The sequence below is a fragment of the Panthera tigris genome, chromosome A1 (genome assembly GCF_018350195.1).
Source record: "Panthera tigris isolate Pti1 chromosome A1, P.tigris_Pti1_mat1.1, whole genome shotgun sequence".
In the NCBI taxonomy this organism is placed as follows: Eukaryota; Metazoa; Chordata; class Mammalia; order Carnivora; family Felidae; genus Panthera; species Panthera tigris.
Window position 1 is genome coordinate 220,792,062 of NC_056660.1, and position 23,195 is coordinate 220,815,256.

A 23,195-nucleotide genomic window follows, 5' to 3' on the forward strand; every position below is an offset into this window, starting at 1 on the left:
TACATTTTAGCATTTTTAGAGAAGTTTAAGTTCACAGCAAAACTTAAGTTTGCAGAGATTTCCCCGACATCCCTTGCCACCACACATGCATAGGCTCCTCCATGACTGATGTCCACCAGAGTGGTACGTTTGTTCCAACTGAACCTACACATCATAATCACCCACAGTCCATAGTTTACCTTAGGATTCACTCTTGGTTCTGTACATTCTGGGGGTTCAAGTAAATGTATAATGACCTGTATCCATCAGTAGACATCATACAGAGTATTTTCACACTAAAATCCCCCAGGCTCTGCCTATTCATCACTCCCCCAGCCCTACCAAGCCCTGTATGTCAATTACATATTTGTTGCCTCTATAGTTTAACTTCTCCAGAATGTCATATAGTTGGAGTCATAGAGTATGTAGGCTTTCCAGATTGACATCTTTCTCTTAGTAACATACATAAAAATTCCTTCCTACCTATTTATGGCTCCTTTGTGTCAATACCAAGAAGTGCGTTTGCTGGAACATATGGTGGGATAATGCCTAGATTTGTAAGAAGCCACTACTTTGTCATCTAAAGTGGCTGCGCCATTTTGCATTGCCACCAGCAATGAATGCAAGTTCTGGTTACTCCACAGCCTCACCAGCATTTGGTGTTGTCAGCATTCCAAAGTTGGGACATTCTGATAGGTGTGTAGTAATATCTCATAGTTGTTTTAATTTGCTGATGAAAGAGCTTGATAGGACATCTTCGAACATGCCTATTTGACATCTGTATAGCTTCTTTGGTAAGATTTGTTAAATTCTTTGACCAGTTTTTAAAATAAGTTTTTGTTTTCATATTGTTGAACTTTATGAATGCTATTTTTTTTTCCCCAGTGCAATCAAATGAGCAGGGAATTTTAGTAAGGGTTGCCTTTCTTTCATAGTGTCAACTCCAGATAAGATCCTATTGTAAGCCGGACATTTTGATGGATGAACAGCTTGATAAAACCATGTCTAAAGCTTTATATACCCAATTATCCGAGTTTCTGCCTAATGGCTGCCCAAGAATATCAAGGAGATATTATAGATATGCAAATAAAGTCCTTGATAAACATATACAACTCAGATATACCATTAAGTGATGTTCAGCTCAGAATTAGCATTCAGAAATCTGAAAATGAGATTCACCAAAATTCACCCTTTCTCTTTACCTTTGTTCACACAATTCTATTCCCTACATAAAATAGTTTCTCACTCTCTATTTCATCTTGTTCATCCTAGAATTCTGCCATCTTAGGTGGCAAAGCCATATATATATGAACTGGCAATAATATATATATATATGTATATATATATATATACATATATATATATACATATATATATATACATACACATACATACACATATGTGTGTGTGTTTGTGTGTGTATATACATATATACACATATATATATATATATATTCTAACTCACTTCTCCTTCCTCTCAATCTTGTGTTTTTCCTATCTTTCATATTCACTAAAGACACCAACCATATTGAACTCTATCATGGTACCTACCATTTTTAGCTTATTGAATAAATATGTATTCACTTTTTAACCACCATCCACAAATACATGAAATAAAAAGATACTTGATAGTAATATTTCCTTATTCTCTTACATACTACATGTAAAATTCTCTTAATATATTTATACTAATATATAATGAAATGTATTAATGAAATGTAGAGTATGTATGTATGTATATATGTGCATTTGATTTTTCCAAATTGACCATAAACAGATCTAGGTATATAAACATAATAGGTCTTTTGGTTTTTTAAAGGTTTGAAGACCTGGGTGTTTAGATATAATCTTTATTGAGCTTTATCTCTATATTATTATCTCTATATCTCTCTATATAGAACCATCTTAACACAATGCAGTCAAGAGTATACTCTTTCTTCCTCCTTCTCCTCCTCCTCCTCCCCTTCTTCTTCTTCTTCTTCTTCTTCTTCTTCTTCTTCTTCTTTTTCTTCTTCTTACTCTTCTTCTTTTTTGTAAATGTTTTTTCAGGTCCTTAGCTTTTATAAATAGAGTTAATGGAAGCTAAATGTCATCAGTACCTTTGCAAGTAGACACCATACAAAAATCAACTTTGGACAAATAATTCTCTTGAGGGTCCTAAACACAACACATTAGTAAAAAAGTCAATAGGGCAACCTCCCCAGATATTAACACTTAAAGCTGCTACTGTAGTGCCTAAATTCCATAATTCTTTCTACTTTTTCCCTGAGTTTCTTTGAAATATTCCATAATATAAGGTTCTATCTGCTTCCCCCCCCATGTCTATCATTTGTACTTATTATCCCTATTTTTTCATTTAATGTTTTCTGTATTCTTTATAGTTATTTTCCCTGCATCTTTCCAGTGGTCTAAAAATTTGCAATATATATTTTGGTGATACTTAATCCTAGGTAGTGTTAAAGGTCAGGTTGTCTCCGCTTAGAATTAATGAAGTGATTCATGAAAGATAGTTTCTGATAAAGAGAGTAACACATGATTTCTTTTTCTTAAAGTGAGGTTTAAAAATGCTTCATTATGTAGAGTCCAATTTCTCATTTTGTACATCTCTAATCACCCTTTGGTATTCTGGTTTTTATTATTTAGCAGAGAGCCAACTAATTTTATATTTATGGACTGTTTTCTTAGAAAATACTGAAGACTCAGATAGCAATTGGGAGAAAACATTTTATCCATAAGGTTATATAAAATATTCATTAAGATAAAACAGTTAATCCTTTTTGAGCACTGCTTGCCTTATCTCTTTACTTTAGCATTCACAACGTGAATTTTAATATATATATATATTTGCAAAAGACACATCTGATAAAGGACTGTTCTCTAAAATATACAAGAATTCTTTAAAGTCAAGGGTGAGGGAGATGAAATAGAAGGTGAGAAACTATTTTAATTGAAGGGAATGGAATTGTGTGAACAAAAGTAAAGAGAAAAGTTGAGTTTGGGTGAATTTCATTTTCAGATTTCTTAACGCTAGTTTTCAGTTATGTAATTTATCAGAGACTGGATTTACATATCTGTAATCTCTCCTTGATCTCCACTAGCCAGAAACTCAGCAGAAGCTACCCCCAGTGAGACAACTGAGTATGTATAAGCTTTAGACATGCTCTTATCCAATTATTTATCCATCAGAATCTCCCATTTACAAGCAGATCTATGGTGAGGTTGACAATGTTAGAGAAAGGCAACACCTTTACTAGAATTCCCTGCTTATTTTGATTGCACTGGGAATGAAAGAAGCATTCCCTCTAAATTTACATCAATGAAATGATTAAGAATAATTCATTTGAAAGGTTGTCGATAGAGAAGATAGAGATTTTAACTTGCCATGAAGAATGAGAAATTCCTTTGTGAATAAGCTTATTTTGCTTTCCTCAAATGACCAATCCATTGACAATCAATAAAAAGGAGCTACTGCAAAGAACGAGTACAAAATGGACAAGTTTACTTTTATTTACTTTGGGTGCCACCAATATATAGTGAATTTGATAACCATCAATATATGGTGACCTTGTAATAGCTAATTTGTTCCTGGCTTTGAGCCGGGCACTTTGGTGAGTTTTGTTGAAACATTGTAACTGACATTATTTTATAGAGGGAGAAACTGAGGCTTAGGAAGATCCAATTATGTCTTCAGTAAGGATGAGCATAGGATTTAACCATAAGCAGCCAGATTCTAAATGGAGAGCTAAGTGTTTCCCTTTTTCAGTGCAATTGAAATACTCACCTAAGTTTTTGAGTTGCTTTGCAATTTTAAGAAAATTGTTGAAAATATAATTAAAATTTCATAGCTTTGAGTAGCTTATTAAACAAAATTTGGTAGAAAGCCAAAACAAGTCAGTAAAAATGTACAATATTTAATCCCTTAAATATGGTAACCATGGGCTATATTATACACGTGAAAGTATTCTAAACACTTTATTTATGTTACCCTGATTTAATTTTTTTTAATGTTTTATTTATTTTTGAGACAGAGGGAGACAGAGCATGAGCAGGGGAGGGGCAGAGAGAGGGGGAGACACAGAATCTGAAGCAGGCTCCAGGCTCTGAGCTGTCAGCACGGAGCCTGACGCAGGGCTCAAAGTCACTGAGTGTGAGATTACCACCTGAACCAAAGTCGGACGCTTGACTGACTGAGCCACCCAGGCGTCCCTGTGTTACTCTGATTGAAGTCTTACACCAACTTTAACTAAATCTGAAAAATGTTTAATTGAACTGACACCATTGACATTTATCAGGCTGGAAAAGCAAAACCCAAAATATACGGTTGTTTTATTAACAAATTTTTGGTATGTATTGAAGCAAAATTTTATTATTTGAGATTCAGTGCCTTTCATTTTTTTAGACAACCACAAAGTTCTTATAAGATTTAGACAAAATTGAGGATTTATTGACAAAATTCAATGGATCTGTGATACAGACTTACAGGTCTAATTTTTATGTGGATTGACCAATCCATTGATGAATTTGCTTTTATTTTTAGACAAAATTTTATGTTATTCTAGTGATATACTCAAGGAAATCTCAATGGCTAAGTGTCCAGATACTAGTTAGGGTGATGTGTTACTTTGCAGGCTATCCTATTATGTTTCATGCTAGCTCCTCAAAATGACAAAACATCCAAATTTATATATTTGTTTATAACTGACTTTTTGCATTTACCTTTTGCCTGCTGGAGGTTTCATTCTTTGTTTTATCTTGAAATGCTGAGGGAGTACCCCATATACGACACACACATTTTATAGCTCATTCCCTTCTCTCTATAATTTCTTTAATTGCTTTTATAAATAGACTTTTCTCACATTTATTTGAAATTTCATATTATTTTGATTTTTAAAGATCAGTTTCTTTATTTTATTATTTTCATAAGTTTTATTTAAATCCAAGTTGACATATAGTGTAATTTAGTAATTCATAACTTACATGTAATACCCAATGCTCATCCCAGCAAGTGCCTTCCTTAATGCCCATCACCCATTTAGCCCAGCCCCCACCGAATACCCCACCAGCCACCTTTAGTCTGTTCTCTGTATATGAGTCTCTTATGGTTTGTCTACCTTTCTCTTTTTATCTTAGTTTTGCTCCCCTTCCCCTATGTTCATCTGTTTTGTTTCATAAATTCCACATATGAGTGAAATCACATGATATTTGTCTTTCTCTGACTTACTTATTTTACTTAGCACATTTTTACTTAGTACTTTACTTAGTACACTCTAGTCCCAACCATGTTGTTGCAAATGGTAAGATTTCTTTCTTTTTGATCACTGAGTAATTTTTCATCACACACACACACACACACACACCACATCTTCTTTATGCATTCATCCATCGATGGACATTTGGGCTCTTTCCATACTTTGGCTACTGTCGATAGTGCAGCTATAAACATTGGAGTTCATGTGCCCCTTCGAATTAGCATCTTTGTGTCCTTTGGATAAATCCCTAGTAGTGCAGTTGCTGGGTCATGGGGTAGTTCTCTTTTTATTTTTTGAGGAACCTCCATTCTGTTTTCCACAGTGGCTGCACCAGTTTGCATTCCCACCAGCAGTGCACAAGGGTTCCCTTTTTTCCACAACCTTGCTAACAAAGGATCAGTTACTTTAAATATATCATAGATATAAAAACCTCTCCCTAGAAAATATTATAAGACTAGTTGATGAGTTAAGAGAATGTGAGTGATTTTCAGAATGTAAAGGAGCTAAACAGTAAACAAACTGCAAAGAGGAGATGAAGCTTTGTTATCAGAAAAAAGGGAAATAAAAGCCGTCTTTTAAATATGATGTCTATATTTGGGTGTCAAATGGTAAATTGCTCTAGTTAGAATGTCTGTAGTGCAGAGACATTTGGCCACAGCCACTAGAGAGTAAATAATTCCAACTGTGACTTGCATCAACAAGCATTTGATTCAGTTCAAGGAAGTAGTTAAGTTGAAGGTACCTGAAAAGGGCTTCAGAATTAATGTTTGAATATTCAAAGATACACATGAAGTAATTCCATGCTTGAAATATCATCAGACTATTATTAACAACAGTCAGGTATTTTATAACATAATGGAACTCATACATACAAGATATTATGGATAGAGCAGTAAATTTGGTGATGAATTCTGAGTATTCTATAGAAACTTACTGTAACAACAAAGCAAAATGCAATTATTTCACTATTCTCATTGGAGAGAGACTGTTAACACCAATTAAAATAGATATTAGATAAAAGAAGTAAGAAGATAGAATTTTATAATAAAGAAGCAATAAATCTGCCTGGAGGGATTTGCTAAGGCTTCACAGGGAGAAACATGGGCAAAGGCATGATCGCATTCCTTCCTTATTTAGTCAGATAGAGCTGTCCATATTTTGTAATACATGAGAAACTGAAAGTTCTGTTTAATACTGAAGCTCTTAATGGCAGAACCCAAACTGAATCAGTATTTGCTTAACCTTTACTTTTTTCCCACTAGAGCAAGCTGCTTCTGAGTTTCTGGGTATAAAACTCTAGGGACAGATAAAGTTGGCATTTAGATACATAAAAATCTGATGCACAGTCAGAAGACCACATGTGACTATTTATTCTTTTAATGTTTATTTATTTTTGAGAGACAGAGAGACAGAGTCTGAGCAGGGGAGGTACAGAGAGAGAGGGAGACACAGAATCCGAAGCAGGCTCCAGGCTCTGAGCTGTCAGCACAGAGCCCCACGTGGGACTCGAACTCACAGACTGCGAGATCATATCTGGAGCTAAAGTCAGATGCTCAACTGACTGAGCCACCCAGGCACCCCATCACATGTCACTTTTTAAAAATGAGTGAGAGGGTCCCCCTTTCGCTGCATCCTCGTCAACAGCTGTTTTCTGAATTGTTAATATTAGCCATTCTGACAGGTGTGAGGTGGTATCTCATTGCGGTTTCGATTTGTATTTCCCTGATGATGAGCGATAAAAAACTAAGAAACTCTTAAGCAACCTGGAGGGAAATTAAAATATAACAACTCTAATTTTAATAAAAATGTGGATTATGATGTATTTCTCTTTCTTTAAGGATGTATTTATAAACATATTATGTGCCTCCAAGTGGAAAATTTAAAGACAGAAGATTTATGACTTTATTAAATGATTATAATTTTATTTATTTTTTTTAAATTTTTTAAAAATGTTTTTATTTATTTCTGAGACAGAAAGAGACAGAGCATGAGCAGGGGAGAGGCAGAGAAAGAGAGGGAGACACAGAATCTGAAGCAGGCTCCAGGCTCCGAGCTGTCAGCACAGAGCCTAAGGCGGGGCTCGAACTCATGGAGTGTGAGATCATGACCTGAGCCGAAGTCGGACGCTCAATTGACTGAGCCACCCAGGCGCCCCAAATTATTATAATTTTATAAAAATGTTTCATTTCACAGCAAACAACAAGAGAAGCTCTCTATACTGTCTATGATATAACGTTTAATTTTCCTAAGGGGAAAGTTAGAATGAAGAAGAGGATTAGAAAAAACAAAACAAAACTAAACTAAAAGGGATTAATAGGAAACTAACAACTAAGATGTAACAAAGTTTGAGAGAAATGTTGGGATTTCTAAGAAAAAAAAATTAATTGTGATTCTTGATGAAGCGACTATAACCTAAGTGTTGTCGTATGTGCCTTAGGTTCTCAATAAAATGTTTGTGAAAATAAATTGAATGGAATTTACTTTCATTTAATTATCTTCTTCAAAAAAAATGAAAAAAACAAAACAAAACAGTGACTAAGACAGAATGAAGAGATTCTGGTTCTTATCATATTAACAAGAGAAAATTTTCTACCTTGACCTGAACCATTACTCCTACTTCTTTATTGCTTAAAGAATGAGATGTAATACTTTTAGAGTAACTCTGGACCATCAAGGACTTTTTACAAAATGTGTTTGAGAATTTAGCTTTCCCATTAACCGTGAGAAAGTTATTAGGCAAATTAAAAGACACAATTTTAAGGAGAATGCTTACCTAATGGAGAGAAGAAAACTTTTTAAGGCATTTCTGAAAACTCATTTACAGAAAAGTAATAAAATTGTACCCTGTCAAGTGGTCTGCAAAGATTAAGTTAATGCTTTAATTTTTGATTTCTATTCAATTGTGAAAACAGGTTTCTTAGCAACGGTGGTTGCATACTTATATGAACTATACATTTATTTCATTATATATAGATCATAAACACCTTTTTTTAAAATTTAAATCTCATCTACTTAACAAATAAGGGTAACATGATTCAGAGTCTCTATCTCAGGGGTTTTCTCATTTATATAGGTGAGTGAGGCCAAATTAGACAGTTCATAGCAATACTGTTGTGAGCAGTTGCAATTAGAATATCCTTGTACCCTTAGATTGGCTGTGGACTGTGGCAAACCTAAAGTAAACATGTGATCTGCACTCTGGAAGGGTGTATCTCCTGAAAATAATCTAGACATTTTAGGACACGGTCATGTCTTCTCTGAAAATGTCTAGGAAATGTTGGAGTACCTCCATTTCCACTTCATTGATGGGGGTCATTTCTTACTTGCTATATTGGGCAAAACATCACAATTTAAAATGGTAGTTGTTGCCTCATGGTTATTGTTCAATCAGGCACAGGGATCAGTCACCCAAAGGTAGGGCATCAGGACGATGCCAGGACGTACTACAGGACCTACAGTCTTGGAGCCTGATCAGTTATGGGAAGACGCTGAAGATATTTAGCTGAGTCGAAAATGTTCAAATAAGTTTCAGTAGAACTCCAGAAGGAGGCAAAAAGATTCCAGAAAGGATAACATCCGGAGAAAGGAGGCACCAAAAAATACGGTGACGGAGCTAAAAATTAGATGCCAGACAATAGTGAATGAGTGCCAAACGAAAAACACCATTGTGTGAACTAGGGCCTGGATGTTTGTGCTCATGGTTTGTACCCCAGAGGTCTGTGTGGGAGCTCTGTGGTTCAGGAATTTTAAAGTTGAAGACTGTGAATGTCACAACTTGGTCCCAGTAGTAAGCATATGTTTTTATGTTAGGGAATCTTTTTTTTTTTTTTTTTAATCTAGGAAGTAAAACGAAATAATCGGTAATGTGGAAAGAGAAAAGGGATACACACACATGTACACACACGCATGATTCTATGCCGAGTCCCACATATTCTATCTCATTTCATCTTTACAACAACACTCACTGTTACACTGTTAAGTGGACATCGTTTTCCAAATAGAAGACAAGGAGACTAGGTATCAGAGGGGAAGGATTTTGAAACTAAAAAACAGACTCTTGACCAAAAGAAAAAAACAAAAAAGATGGTTACCAGAGAGGAGGTGGGTGAGTGGATGGTGGAGGGGAAATCGGTGATGGGGATTAAGGGGCGAACTTGCTGTGATGAGCCCCGGTGGTGTAGGGCAGTGTTGAATCGCTGTATTGTACACCTGAAACTAATATTACACTGTATGTTAACTGGAATTTAAATAAAAACATAAAAAAAAGAAATTACCATCAACTCCCTGGCCCTACCAGATTACAAATTGTCCGCTTTGATAATGTTCATTAGCCATAGAAACATGCCCCACCTCCTCAGTGTACTTTATACCACCCTCCTTGACCTAAATCTTTGAACTTTTTCCATATGATTGTGCCTTTCAGATATTTTTTCATGATTCCCAGCAGCTTATAGTTAGCTCCCCCCACCCACAACATGGTTTTGCTATGGCTGTCGCAGCCTCCTGAAATGCCTTTCCTCCTCTCCTCACTTTGTCTACCTCACTCTTGTCCCAAACGATTCCTGTATCACTTTCTAATGTCATCAAACGTCATGTGAAGGAAAGTTTGCCTAAACCAACGGGTGTTGAACTGGGCGTCTTTTCCTTGCACTCCTGGTGTGTTCTCTTTCCTATCAGGCGCTGAAATTGTCTGTGTCTCCCAACTGGACTTCTCACTGGTGGGCATTGTGCTTTACTGTATTTCTCAACTCTAGTATAGTGTTTGGTATATAGCAGGCACTCCGAAAATATTTAGTGAATTGTACAATCGGACCCAGTTCCTCTACACCAACAATTTCCTCCAGAAATGCTATAGTCACTAAGGAGATTCAGTAGCCATTTTCTTCTAAATTATCCTTATGCTCAATTGAATAAAGGTACTGGAAAGGGGTTTTGTGAGAAAATGCTTCCTTGTTCAGAAAAGGAGATTATGTGATAGGGAGATAGCTCTATTATACTCTATCCTCTCTGACCTGTAAATGTGCCTTAAGTTCATTTATATATTTATTTCTGTAATATTCATTTCTGAGAGCATTCCTATGAGACAGGATGCAACATTGAAGTCATAAGACATCAATGCCTTCTCACCCCTCAAATCAACCACGAAAGTATCCAAGGCGGACTAACAGCATGGCCCATACTCTGATCCTAGCAGTTACCAACAAATATTAACAAGTTAAGAGTCATAAATATCATCTATGAAAGCAATTGGTTTTAGTCTAGCGCCGAAATGAGATGCAAACTAACCCCAGTTTAATTTTTTTTAGTGTTTTTATTTTATTTTTGAGAGAGAGGGAGACAGAGCATGAACAGGGGAGGGGCGGAGAGAGGGAGACACAGAAGCTGAAGCAGGCTCCAGACTCTGAGGCTGTGTGAGGCTCTAACTCCCAGACTGTGAGATCATGACCTGAGCCGAACTCGGATGCTTACCCGACTGAGCCACCCAGGCGCCCCCTCTAGCCCCAGTTTTAAATAACCAACCTGTCAAAACAATAACTTTCTACTTTGAAATGCATGGCTTAATTAACTCCACAATGAACAACCGGATTCTTTGGCCTGGGGATTTAGATGGGCTCACTTCGATGATGTCTGTTTGTATTGATTCCCAGGCCAGAGTACTGGTGATAAATACATTGCACGTTGAGCCTTTTGATGAGCAGAGCTCTTTCACATAAAGTTCTATTTAAAATTGGTAAGACTACATAATGATAATTATATGGAAAAGACTGATGACGTGTGTCAAATATCCGCTCTAAAAGTTTCTATGTGAACTGAGGCAGATTCCTTAATATCTCGATGATTCAGTTTCCTCATAGGCAAAGTGGGGAGATGAATAATTCTTTTTTTTTTTGTTTTTTTGTGGGATTTAATAAGGTAATACAGGTAAGCATTTAGAACATTATCTGGTACATGCTAAGATTTCAAAATGCTTATTACTATGATTGAAAATATGTGTTTTAAAAAGACTTTTTACTCTATCTGCTGCATAAAGATTTATATAATTGCAATTTCTGGTTTTTGTAATTAATTTTCTTGGAATGTTTTAGTTCAGCTTCTTCACATAAAGAAGGTAACATCTGTTATTATCAAAAGGTTAACTAATAAAGGAGATAAAGGGACATTGTTCACTGTTTGTTTGTTTTAAAAAGTTGTACTGACATAGAGTAATAAAACAACAGTGTCTCCTTTATATGTGTTTGAGGGAAATACTTCTCTATAAATTCCACAGTGTCAGTTACAAAATTGCCCCTTAGTTTCCATAATATGATTTTTTTTTTCCTATCTGTGGAAATGAAGATTCTACCTCTGTTCTGGCCAAAGTTCTTTGTAGCTGTATCCAGATGCTTCCCCCACCCCCAGTTCTTCCCGCAGCCACCATTAAGGAATCTTTTACTGCTTGGAAAAGTTTTAATATTCAGCAGGTTAAGGAAACCCATGGTCAGCTTTAGAATTTTCGTCTCTGCTGAGCTTTCAAGGTGTCAAGACCCTAAAATAATATGAACAGCAGGAGTACTAAATCTTTCATTATTTCCAGTTTCCCCTTGAGCATACTGACTTTGCAATAAAGAAGCTGTCATTTACACTCTTCTTTATTGCAAGGTGGGTAATAGCTACAGGGAGAAAAATAAGGAACTGTGTCAAGTTAGCCTGACTGCCATTATGATTAATGTGTAATCATTGCACATTTGCATCTACTCTTTTTATATACAGGTACTTCATAGATTGGAAGAGTGATGGGGACAGCTACTTTACAATAGATGGAACTGAAGGAACCATCGCCACTAATGAATTACTAGACAGAGAAAGCACCGCGCAGTATAATTTCTCCATAATTGCGAGTAAAGTTAGTAAGTATGGCATGGACAGAATCAATGTTATACTGCAGTTCTTTGGATTGAACACTCTTAAACGAGTCCCTGCTGAGCTGTTTTTCATTTTTGGACTGACAGCTGAGTGGTCTCCTGGGGAAACTCAGAAACCTGTTCCTTTTCCTCGTAGCGTAAGTCCGGAGAAATTGTGACAGCCGCCAATGAGCCCTGTTTGCAGACTTGCATGAATATCTAGCAGTGAGTGCATTTCATTGTGTGACCTCATCCCTTTCAATGCTGTGCCTGCAAAAATCTGCCAGCTTTCCAGCTTCTCTGCCACGCCGGACCCCTGTATACAATATTGGGAGCTTCAGAGGCCAGGCAGGAGGAATTCATTATCACACAAAATAGCCCATTCTGAAATATTTTCTCAAACTGAAGAGAGTATTCTTAAAATCACCCCTCTTCCTTCTCTCTTTTTCGTAGAATGTAATTTTAATGTGATTTTTTTTTATAAATGTCACTGTGGAATATGCAGGAGCTATAAGTGGTTTTTTTTAAGGAATCCCTCAGAATCAATAGGATTGCTAGGACTGATCCCTTGTGTTGGTGTGTGCTTGGTCCAGAAGACAGTCCTCTAGACTGAAAGTGGCATGGGCCATATATGTTTGTCTGGACAACCTAGGATATCATCGCAGCTTCCTCAGGTAACAGATTAGTCGGGGGAATGGTGACATTTGGTTTTCAATGTAGTTTGCAAAATAAGTGCATCTCCCAGTCATCTGCTTCTGGTCTTGTGAAAGGCTTGGGGAAATCCCTTCTGAGTGTCTTTCATTTTGTTTCCTTCTTATTTTATTTTGTCCATCTGCTACTTTGGCAGCTAATTTCATTTTTCTGTGCAGGGGAGAGCTGAATGTGAATATTTCTGTTGAGGGGTTTTTTGTTCAGTCTCCACTCAGTGGGTGTAAATATTAAACAGTTTCGTTTATCTTCAACAATTGTGACTAAACAAGAATAGTCAGACACCTATTCTCAGGCCTTAATGATGTCTTTAACTGATTTCATTACTTCTAGGTTATTCTGATTATTAAAGGTCAGACTTACAAAAAAGAACATGCAGCTTCCACCTTGTTTCTTGGAACACTGACCTGTCACATAAAAAAAAAACTGATTACCCTGAGACAACCATTCTAGAGTGGTCACATGTGGGTGGTCAGGTTGACTATCCCAGTTCAGCTCAACCTTCCCATCGTACCTCCCAGGGTGCTGAGTATGTGAGTGAGACTGTCTTGGAAAGTGTACTAGCTGAATACCACAGTGTAACATCCACCAATGCCGTGTGAAACAGAACATGTACCCAGACCAGCCCTGCCCGGATTCTTACAATGTTGTGAGAAAGTCTAAAACAGTAATTATTTCAAGCAACTATATTTTAGGGTTATTTGTTGTGGCATGGCAATAGATAACTGCAGAACTCAGTGACACCGTAAGTTGGAACTGTGACCCCTCGCTTGTAGGGTACACGTTCTCCAGCCTGTCAGAGTGGAAAAGAGAGAGGGAAACACACAAGTCTCTCTTATCTGCCCGATACGATACTCCATTGGCTGCCACTGCTTCTAGGACTAAATGGACTGGCAGGAAAGGCTGCTGCCCAAACATCGTCTTCTTAAGTGAACTTTGAGTTATCTGACGGTGCGGGTTCTGGGCATCCCATCTGCATAGGAATGTGATATGAGTACTCAGTGGTAGATCTTCTGGCTTCTCAATTCCATGCCCCCCTTGCATAGAAGGCAGTCTTCTTGGGTGAGTTTATAACATGGTTTCTCAATTTTAGCTTTCGGTTTGCCCACTTGACCCAGAGGAAATTCACCCATCCTTGTTACGCTGAACAGGTGTTTTACAAGCTGCTCTTGTACCGTATGATTTCTCTGTCCTGCCATCTCCTTACAAAAGTATGTCCTCTGTACTCAGGCTTTGAGAGCAGATCATCCAGTCAGCTGCCAGAGCTGCTAGAGCAGACATATCGTCAAGAGATCAGAATGCTGGTCTTCCCTTTTTGGAGGACACCTGTTTTCTTTAGGGTGTTTTCCTGAAGACTGCTTTCACGCTTGGCATCTTTTTTCTCCTCCTATACCACATCCGATTACAGTTACATTTGTTTCTCATCATTTCTTTCATGTCAGCTCTCATCTATTTTACTCATCCAGAATCTTGGGGGGTAGCTTCACCATACTGTAGTTAGAAAATAAAGTTTAGTTTTAAGATCTTCGGCAAATGTGGTCAAAATGAATTGTTTGTGTTATAGACTATAAGACCTTCCTGAACCATTCACTCTAATGGCTTATACATAATAAGTGACAGCTAAGCAGAGACAGTTTCTTCAAATAACTTTTATTTAGCAAAGACATATTTCCCATAATAAAAGATCATTCATTAGAAAACTATCTAATCTTACTGAAACCTTCGTCTTAATACACACACACACACACACACACACACACACAACGTGCATATTTTTCAAAGTAGGACTAGTAGGCTTCTGTACCTTAACTGAAGATGAAAGCCTGCAGATAGTTCATTAATCACCTGTTCTGTAGTTCTGGAAGGTCTCTTTCTCCCCAGTGGCTATGTAGACCACCCAAACATCATCATTGCATGATAATAGCAGGTCTGACACCTCCAGTCAGAGCCTTGTGCTCCAACTTGTAGAAGATGAGACAAGAGTTTGTGCTTTCTCAGTGAAGTAGATTCTCAATTTTAGATTTTTCATATTTAGAGAAATTCATTTTCTTTTAGCTATCGACATGATTGGGGCACATGCTGGCTCTAGAGTTTACTTAAATGCAAATTAGGAAACCCTCATGAGTAGATTCTCATTATTTATGTTGGCCCTCACTGGGAAATATGTAGAACTGGGATTTCGACACATAACACATAAATACACACACATATATGTATGTATATATATGCTACATATGTATATATGTCCATATATATCCATATATATAATCATTTCTAAAATATGTATCTCCCTGACCTGTTCTAGTATCTGTTCATAGACCACTGTATTTTAGAGTCCTCAAGGAAGTCTGCTGGGGTAAATGCTATGCATTCATGTGAAAAGTAAAGAGACTAAACACATACCTCATGATAATTAAGATTTACAGTAAGAATAGTTTATTGTGGGCTTTATTTTGCTTGAGTTTGCAGAGTTTAAAAGTAAAATGTATTCATATTCTAATGCATAAGGCTGTTTTCACCGATCAAACTAGCCAGCTAAGCAGGTAACCATTATCATGGTGAATGACTGAGAAATAGCTTACATTATACTGGCAAGAAGAAAAAAAACACGTAAGTATACCTTATTGCACATTGAACTAGCATATGATAGAGCCTGACCCTTACATAAAAAATCTCAGGCAAAATGAAATGTTACAATGATTGAATAACTTTAATTAATTAAACAGCAGTCATTAATCAGTGTTGCTATAGTTGGAGGTCCAAATAATTTATAAGACTCTTAATAATTCTTTTATGCGTTACTGCTTTGCTGTTTTTATGATACTAATTCTTGAGAATCTTAAAAAAGATAGAAACTCCAAAAATTCACTTCATTCAAATTATCAGAAACTATCAACACACAAATGTTTCCAATATATTTTTGGTGTTGCTGTAACAAATATCATTAGACAAAGATAATTTAAAATATCTACATTAAAGCCCTAAAACATATTTTATATAATTACAAAATAAACAAATTATACCAGAGACAATTCTTTTCTCAGTCATATATTTATCCAGATGGCAATGGATTGTTTGCATTTATTGTGGAACAGCTCAAGTATCAGTGAATTGACTCACTAACTGTCATTTGGGGAAAATTTTGTATGTAAATATACCATTATGAGTTGGGATCAAATTGTTGGGTAATTCTTTTTTTGAGGTTATTTGGCATATAAAGCTATTTTGTTATAGCTTCATTTTACTTCAACATAATGCATACGATATCATCTTTGTATGTACAGAAAAATTAACCTCTGGCATTACTATCCATAATTCAGACTAGACACAAATTCATACATTTGTTGTCATAAGCTTGTCCAGAGTGTCATTTATATGCAAAACACGATTTGTTGTGGTTTATGAGAAAAACAAGATGAAGTCTATTCTTAAGGATATTAAAGTTTAGAAGTAGTTAGAAACTGACCAAAATAGAGACGTTTAGTAAGTTATAGCTTACTAAACAGAAAGAATAGATTTGTTTAAACAGAAAGAAATAGATTTTGTGGTACAGTTTTCTGAGGAATTCATCTGCCTGCATGCCACGTTGCTAGCCTTGAAATTATGTTCTTATACTAAAGGAGAAGAAAGTACCTAATTTTTCTAGAATAATAATAAGCAATAATAATAATATAAACTAAACAAGTCTTGTAGCTTGATATACATTAAATGAAGATGAAGATTATGGTCCACACTGTGAGTGGTAGGAAATGGAGGCTCAGAGTTATTTCCTTTGCAGCCCCTGTCACACCTGGGGTCGTGACCGAAAGATAATGGGAGTCCTGGACTCTCTCCCTGCAAAACAGAATTCCACAGGGACGGTTGCTCACTTGTCTGTGCTTTATTAGATATATTTTAAGTAAGTTGTTAGTTAAACTAGTCATAGTGACTTTCATATGCATAAGTACAAAATAGTAAAAACTTATTTATACATTTGCAACATACATATAATTAAATTGAAATTATTGTTAGTCTTGCTATCTATCTATCTATCATCACCATATCTGTCATCATATCTATCTATCATCTCTATCTACCTGTCTGTCTATCTGTCTACCTAGGTATCTACCTATCTATCTACCTAGGTCTGTCTATCTATCTACCTACAGTTCTGTAGTGAATTGGCATGTTTCAGAAATTTGATATATACCGACTCACATTTATTAACTATTTGTATAAAATCACCATGTTTACTTATTTTTCTGTGATTATATTAAAGAAAGTCACTTGAGAAGAATTTTTTTTTTAAATTATAGAGAGTTGAACATGAAGTGAAATGGCATCTATAGTCTTGTTGACCGTAGGTGAAGGCAAATACACCAACAATCATTGTGCTCGTGGGTCATGATCCACAGAAGTTTCCTGGTTTATTGGTTGTATTGAACCCACTTTTGCTTCTCAGTTTAGTCTGTTTTTGACATTCATATATTTCATTTGCTAGAATGTACTAGGCTCTGTGTTAAACTCTGGAGGCTTAAAGACAAATATGACTCAGCTCTTGCTCTCCAGGAATTCAGAATATCTAAGGGCTTTATGGTATTGCAAATATTTAAAATTAATAATAGGTTTTCTCTAGTGTGTTCATTGGGAGGAAAAAAAAACTGGCTGTATTTTTAAAGGTTCCTTTTTCTTTAGAAATCAGGTTTTTAAAAATTTTTTTTAATGTTTATTTATTTTTGAGAGAGACAGAGACAGAGCTTGAGTGGGGGAGGGGCAGAGAGAGAGGGAGACACAGAATCCGAAACAGGCTCCAGGCTCCAAGCTGTCAGCACAGAGCCCGACGGGGGGCTTGAACTCAGGGACCGCAAGATCATGACCTGAGGCGAAGTCGGACGCCCAGCCGACGGAGCCACCCAGGCGCCCCCAGAAATCAGTTTTTGTCACCAACAGACAAGTAATATTTGACTTTGGCGTGGGTTTATATGAGTAATTTAAATCCGCTTGATGGATTGCTTGGTATAGATGCAGATCATACTACTGTAATTGAACAGGGCTATTGTTAGCGTTTATCTTAACTTGTAATTTAAAAGTGAACTAATTTAAAGAGAAAAGAAAAAGAAAGCTTGTGTTACTTATTCACTGTATCATGCTCAGTTTGCACTATCATTCAGGTTTTTGTTGTTGTCACAGAAAGCTAAGATTTTGTTCTTGACATTATGGTAGTCGCAATTTAGTGCAGTCACAAAATTGAATTTTTAACCTCTGTAGGTATTCAAAGCAGATGTCATTAAAATTTTTTTTAACGTTTTTGTTTATTTTTGAAGGAGAGAGAGAGAGAGCATGAATGGGGGAGGAGCAGAGAAAGAGGGAGAAACAGAATCCAAAGCAGGCTCCAGGTTCCGAGCTGTCAGCACAGAGCCCGTTGCGGGGATCGAACCCACGAAATGTGAGATCATGACCTGAGCCGAAGTCTGATGCCTAGCTGGCTGAGCCACCCAGGCGCCCCAAAGCAGATGTCATTTTTAAATGAGGAAGCCTAATAGCTCCAGTGTATTTTAACATACTAGGAAACTTGTGTTTGTTAGTCCTTTACAGTTTTCAAAATATTTTCAATTACATTTCTCACTGGTTCCTGCAAATATTCTATTATTTGGCCAGTATTTATTGAATATTTAGTACAAAAAATTATAACTGTAATTTGATCCTCGAATGTGAACTGGGCTTTCTCCCAGCATGGTGGCTAGATAGCAGCCCAAGTGTTACTCTTCGAAAGTAAGTGATTATCACACACATGGGCAGATCTCAGGCAGTGTCTTCTTATTCTTTGAGTTCACTGACTGGTATCATAGAACAGTGCAAAGCATAGTGAGAGGACTTGGATTCCAGTCTTGACTCTGACAAGAAAATGTAGGGCAAGATCACACCAAAGTTTCCTCACCTGTAACTGGGGATTGATAGATCTGTAATTTTCAAACTTGTAGATTATCAGGATACTTCATCAGATGAAATCTTATGTGGAATCCTGATATTCTACATTGAAGAGAGCTGTGGATAAAGCCAGGGTCTTCTCTTTGCCCCTTTATGCAAAACCCCCCACACCGAGGAGGATGGCACCAGGGACCTAAGTTCCTATCAGTTCTGATTTCCCTGTTAAATTTAAAATATATTTTTCCCATCCATGAGAATGAATGTTTTTCCATTTCTTTGTGTCCTTTGCAATTTGTTTCATCAGTGTTTTACAGTTTTCAGAGTACAGATCTTTCACCTCTTTGGTTAGGTTTAGTATTACACTATATGTTAACTAACTGGAATTTAAATAAAAAACTTCTAAAAAGTAAATAAAATTTAGTTTTCCTGGGACTTATTAAAGGTTACAATGCTAGGTACTAGTGAACCATTTCTGAAAGAGATTTCTGATTATAAGTTCCAAAAATGGGCATACTGTGTCCTTCTCTTCTCATATGTTCTTCTGACAGTGAGGCTGACATTCCTTCCATAAAGAATTGGGTTCTGTCGGAACACCTGGGTAGCTCAGTCGGTTGGGTGTCCAACTCTTGATTTCCACGCAGGTCATGATCTCGTAGTTCGTGGGTTCAAGCACTGCTTCAGGCTCTGTGCTGGCGGTGTGGAGCCTGCTCTCTCCCCCTCTCTCTCTTTCTCTCCCCCTCCCCTGCTCTCTCTCTCTCTCTCAAATATTAAAAAAGTAAACATTAAAGAAATTTTAAAAAGAAAAAGAATTGTGTTCTATTTTCCTTTCCCTTGAATTTTGAAGTGGATTAGTGACAGCCTTGACTAACATAGAGGAGGTGTATTTCTATGTGACCATCTTAGGTCATAAAAGCAAGAGTTTCTGTCTGATTTCTTTTGTTTTTAAAACACTTGCCCTTGAACTTTAGCCACTATGTGCATTGCAATGAAGCCCAGTCTACATAAAGAGACCATGAATGAATATTCTTGTCTATCCTTCCACCCAGAACTCTAGCAAACCACCAGCATCAAGTAACAGACATGGGAATAAATGGAACTTTAGATGGGAAAAACACCAATTTAGGAAGAAATACAAGTTGTCTTTCCTTTTCCTTTCCTTTCCTTTCCTTTCCTTTCCTTTCCTTTCCTTTCCTTTCCTTTCCTTTCCTTTCCTTTCCTTTCCTTTCCTTTCCTTTCCTGCCCTTCCCTGCCCTTCCCCTCCCTTCCCTTCCTTCTCTTTCCTCCTTCTCTCTCCTCTTCTCTTCTCCCTTCCTTCTGCTTTCCTCCTCTCCTCTCCTCTCCTCTCCTCTCCTCTCCTCTCCTCTCCTCTCCTCTCCTCTCCTCTCCTCTCTCTCCTCTCCCCTCCCCTCTCTCCTCTCCCCTCCCCTCCCCTCCCCTCCCCTCCTCTCCTCTCCTCTCCTCTCCTCTCCTCTCCTCTCCTCTCCTCTCCTCTCCTCTCCTCTCGTCTTTTTCTTCCTTTCTCTATGGCTTAGGTGCATTTTATTTGTTTTCTTTCAGAATTATTCTACAAAAGAACTAAGTTAAAACTCAAGTCTTTGTCAAGAGGGTAAGAACAACTTTCTCTTTCCCAGTGCCCACCACTTGTCCCCGTGTTCCTCAGTTGTGTCACGGCTGCAGTGCATGTGGGTAGAGCGCTTACTACTTTCATCTCACACCTAGCCCCAAAACGGAAGAGACCCATCACCTAGTGCCCCCTGCCCTTAGCCCCCTCCCTCACAGATTGGTCTGGGTTACAGGAGTCCATGGTAAGAACTGTTGGGATCCAGTAGGAGTTCTGAATCCCAGAAGGCCATGGTGAGGGCACAGCCCGCGAAGAATACTTACTCATCTAATTTGTTGCCCCTGTGAATGCTGCTGGGCCCAGTGCAACAGTCACAGAAGCAAGCTGCGCATTCTCTGTCCAGATAGAACCAGGACTTGCGGCCTTAGCCAGAAGCTGAGTAATATAGTGCAGGTAAATACAGTCATACTTGAAGGGGCAATGACCATCCTACCATATGAAGAACCAGCATTGGATTTGGATGGTCCAAGCCTTGAAGCTCCTGACGAGTTGCTTCTTCTCAGCCTTCTTGCTCGCCCAGAATTTGTTGGGGCTGATGTAGCTAGAATGGACATGATACAGCGGACAGGCCCTGAAGATGTCTTGTGGGAAGTCCTGTCACCTCTTTTGCCAGGTGCACAGGCAGCTAGGCAGTGGGCATGGGTACAGCCTGGCAAGATACCTCTGACTTGTTCCACACCCTGTCCATGACTGTCCTGCTCCCTCTCAAGGTCAGTACTGAAATGGGGTCATGAGCTCCCAGGCAGGGTCTGCCTTGGGCTGAGACTCCTGAGAGTAGTTATGATCCCTGTCATCAGATGATGGAGTCAGGGACTTCCAGAAACAGCCACCAACCTCCCTGCCTTGCTGTCCAATCCCTCCATGTAAGGCTCTGTGCCCCAGCAGCCCTGCTCAGCCCTCGTCCAAAAGCACAGAAGTCAGGTAAATGGACCCCGACTCCCACTCCAGGCTACCAAGGGCTATGAGTGCTTACGGCTCTATCTCCATAGAAACAAGCTTCCCAAGGTGTCTGGGTGGCTCAGTCGGTTGAGCGTCCAACTTTGGCTCAGGTCATGATCTCATGGTCTGTGGGGTCAAACCCCTCTTCGGGCTCTGTGCTGACAGTCAGAGCCTGGAGCCTGCTTAGGATTCTGTGTCTCCCTCTCTCTCTGCCCCTCCCCCACTTGCACTCTCTCTGTCTCAAAAATAAATAAACATTAAAAAAAAAAAAGAAAAAGAAAAGAAACAGAAGCTTCTCTGGAAATAGGGACACTTTCCTGTAGTGAGTAAACATTACCTTGATCACTAGTGACAAGCCCCTTGGACAAAGTTTCTGCATGGTGGTTAGGAGCAGGGACTGCTCTCCCCACCATGGATGCTGCCTTAGGGCCCCGCAGGGTCCATTCCAACTGAAGCCCTAGAAAGAATCCTTCTTTCTTTTTAGTATATATTTTAGTATTTCTTATCTCCTGGATTAGTTATCTATTGCTGCATGATAAATTATCGTACAGTTTCTTTGGGGCAGACATTCTAAAAGGGTTCATCTAAAAGGAATGGCTTAATATCTGCTCCAGGAAATCTGGAAGACTTGACAGGGGAGCTGGAATCTTCTGAAGGCTCGTGTACTTCAGAAACCCAAAGTCACTGAAACCTTTTACTTTCTGCAACTAACCAAGTTCCAAGGAGCTATGTCAGTCTTATTATCAAAGAAGACAGCATATTTCAGATTCATTCAAATGTTGTATCAGTGTTTTGTTCCCTTTTTTGTTGGAGTATTCTTTATTGTACGGATATGCCACATAATGCTTATCCATTCACCAAATATATACATTTGACCTGTTTTCAATTTTGAAGTATATACCTAATACTTTTATGGCTATGTGCATACAGGTTTTTGTGTGGACATTTATTTCATTCTCTTGGGTGTAGAGTGGAATTGCTACCTTATAAGTTCATATTCAATGTTTATAAAAAGTTCCAATCTATTTTCCAAGGTGATTATGCAATTTTATATTTCCATCAGCTGTCCTTTCTATCAGCAATCCATTTGATTTCTCTGAGCAATGATTTGTTAATTTCAGTTTATAAGTCCTGCATTTATTTTGTTAAATGTGTTCCTAAATATTTTATTATCTTTGATTTTAATGTGAATTGAATTTTTTCTCAATTTCAATTCTAGTTTGTCATTTGCTGCTATTAAGTATGTAATTGCCTTTTTTAATACTACCCTCTTATCTCATGGCCTTGATATACTCCCTTATTATATCCATTAGTTTCTTTGGGGATTCTTTAGGATTTCCTACCTATAGGGTCATGCCATTTTTTAAACAAAAGTAGTTTTATTTCTTTCTTTCTGATCTGGATACTTTAATCTTTTTTTAAAATTTGTTTTCACTTAATTGCATTATATAAACCCTCTAGTACAATGGTGAATATAAGTGGTAAGACCAGTCAATTTTGCACTGTACCCAGTGTTAGAGAGAAAGCATTGACTTTTTACTGTCGAGTATGATGTTAGCTATGGGCTTCATGAAGAGAGACTACATCACGTTAAAGAGCTTGCCTCCTATTCATTACATTTTTAGAGTATTTAAAAAAAATTATGAATGGCTGTGTGATTTTGTCAAATGCTAAAATTGTGAATCTTTTTGAGATGGCCGTGTGTTTTTTTGTTTGTTTGTTTTCTTCTATTAATATGTGTTGTCAATTGATTATTCTTGGACATTAAATGAATCCTGTATCTTTAGGATAAATGCTATTTGGTCATTATGTAGTAATTTTATATGACCTGGAAGTGATTTGTTAACCTTTTATTAAGAAATTTTTGTACTTATGTTTATGAGTGAAAATAGGTTATACCTTTGTTTTCTT

At 37.5% G+C, this 23,195-nt stretch overlaps 1 protein-coding gene across 1 annotated transcript in view; it reads left to right on the forward strand.

The window, feature by feature from the left end:
* CDH12 (cadherin 12) overlaps positions 1 to 23,195 on the forward strand; it is a 291,099-nt gene that overhangs the window by 248,454 nt on the left and 19,450 nt on the right. The window contains exon 8 of the mRNA XM_007075935.3: positions 11,979 to 12,115. Coding sequence (XP_007075997.1) covers positions 11,979 to 12,115 — 137 coding nt within the window. The remainder of the gene's footprint in view (positions 1 to 11,978; positions 12,116 to 23,195) is intronic.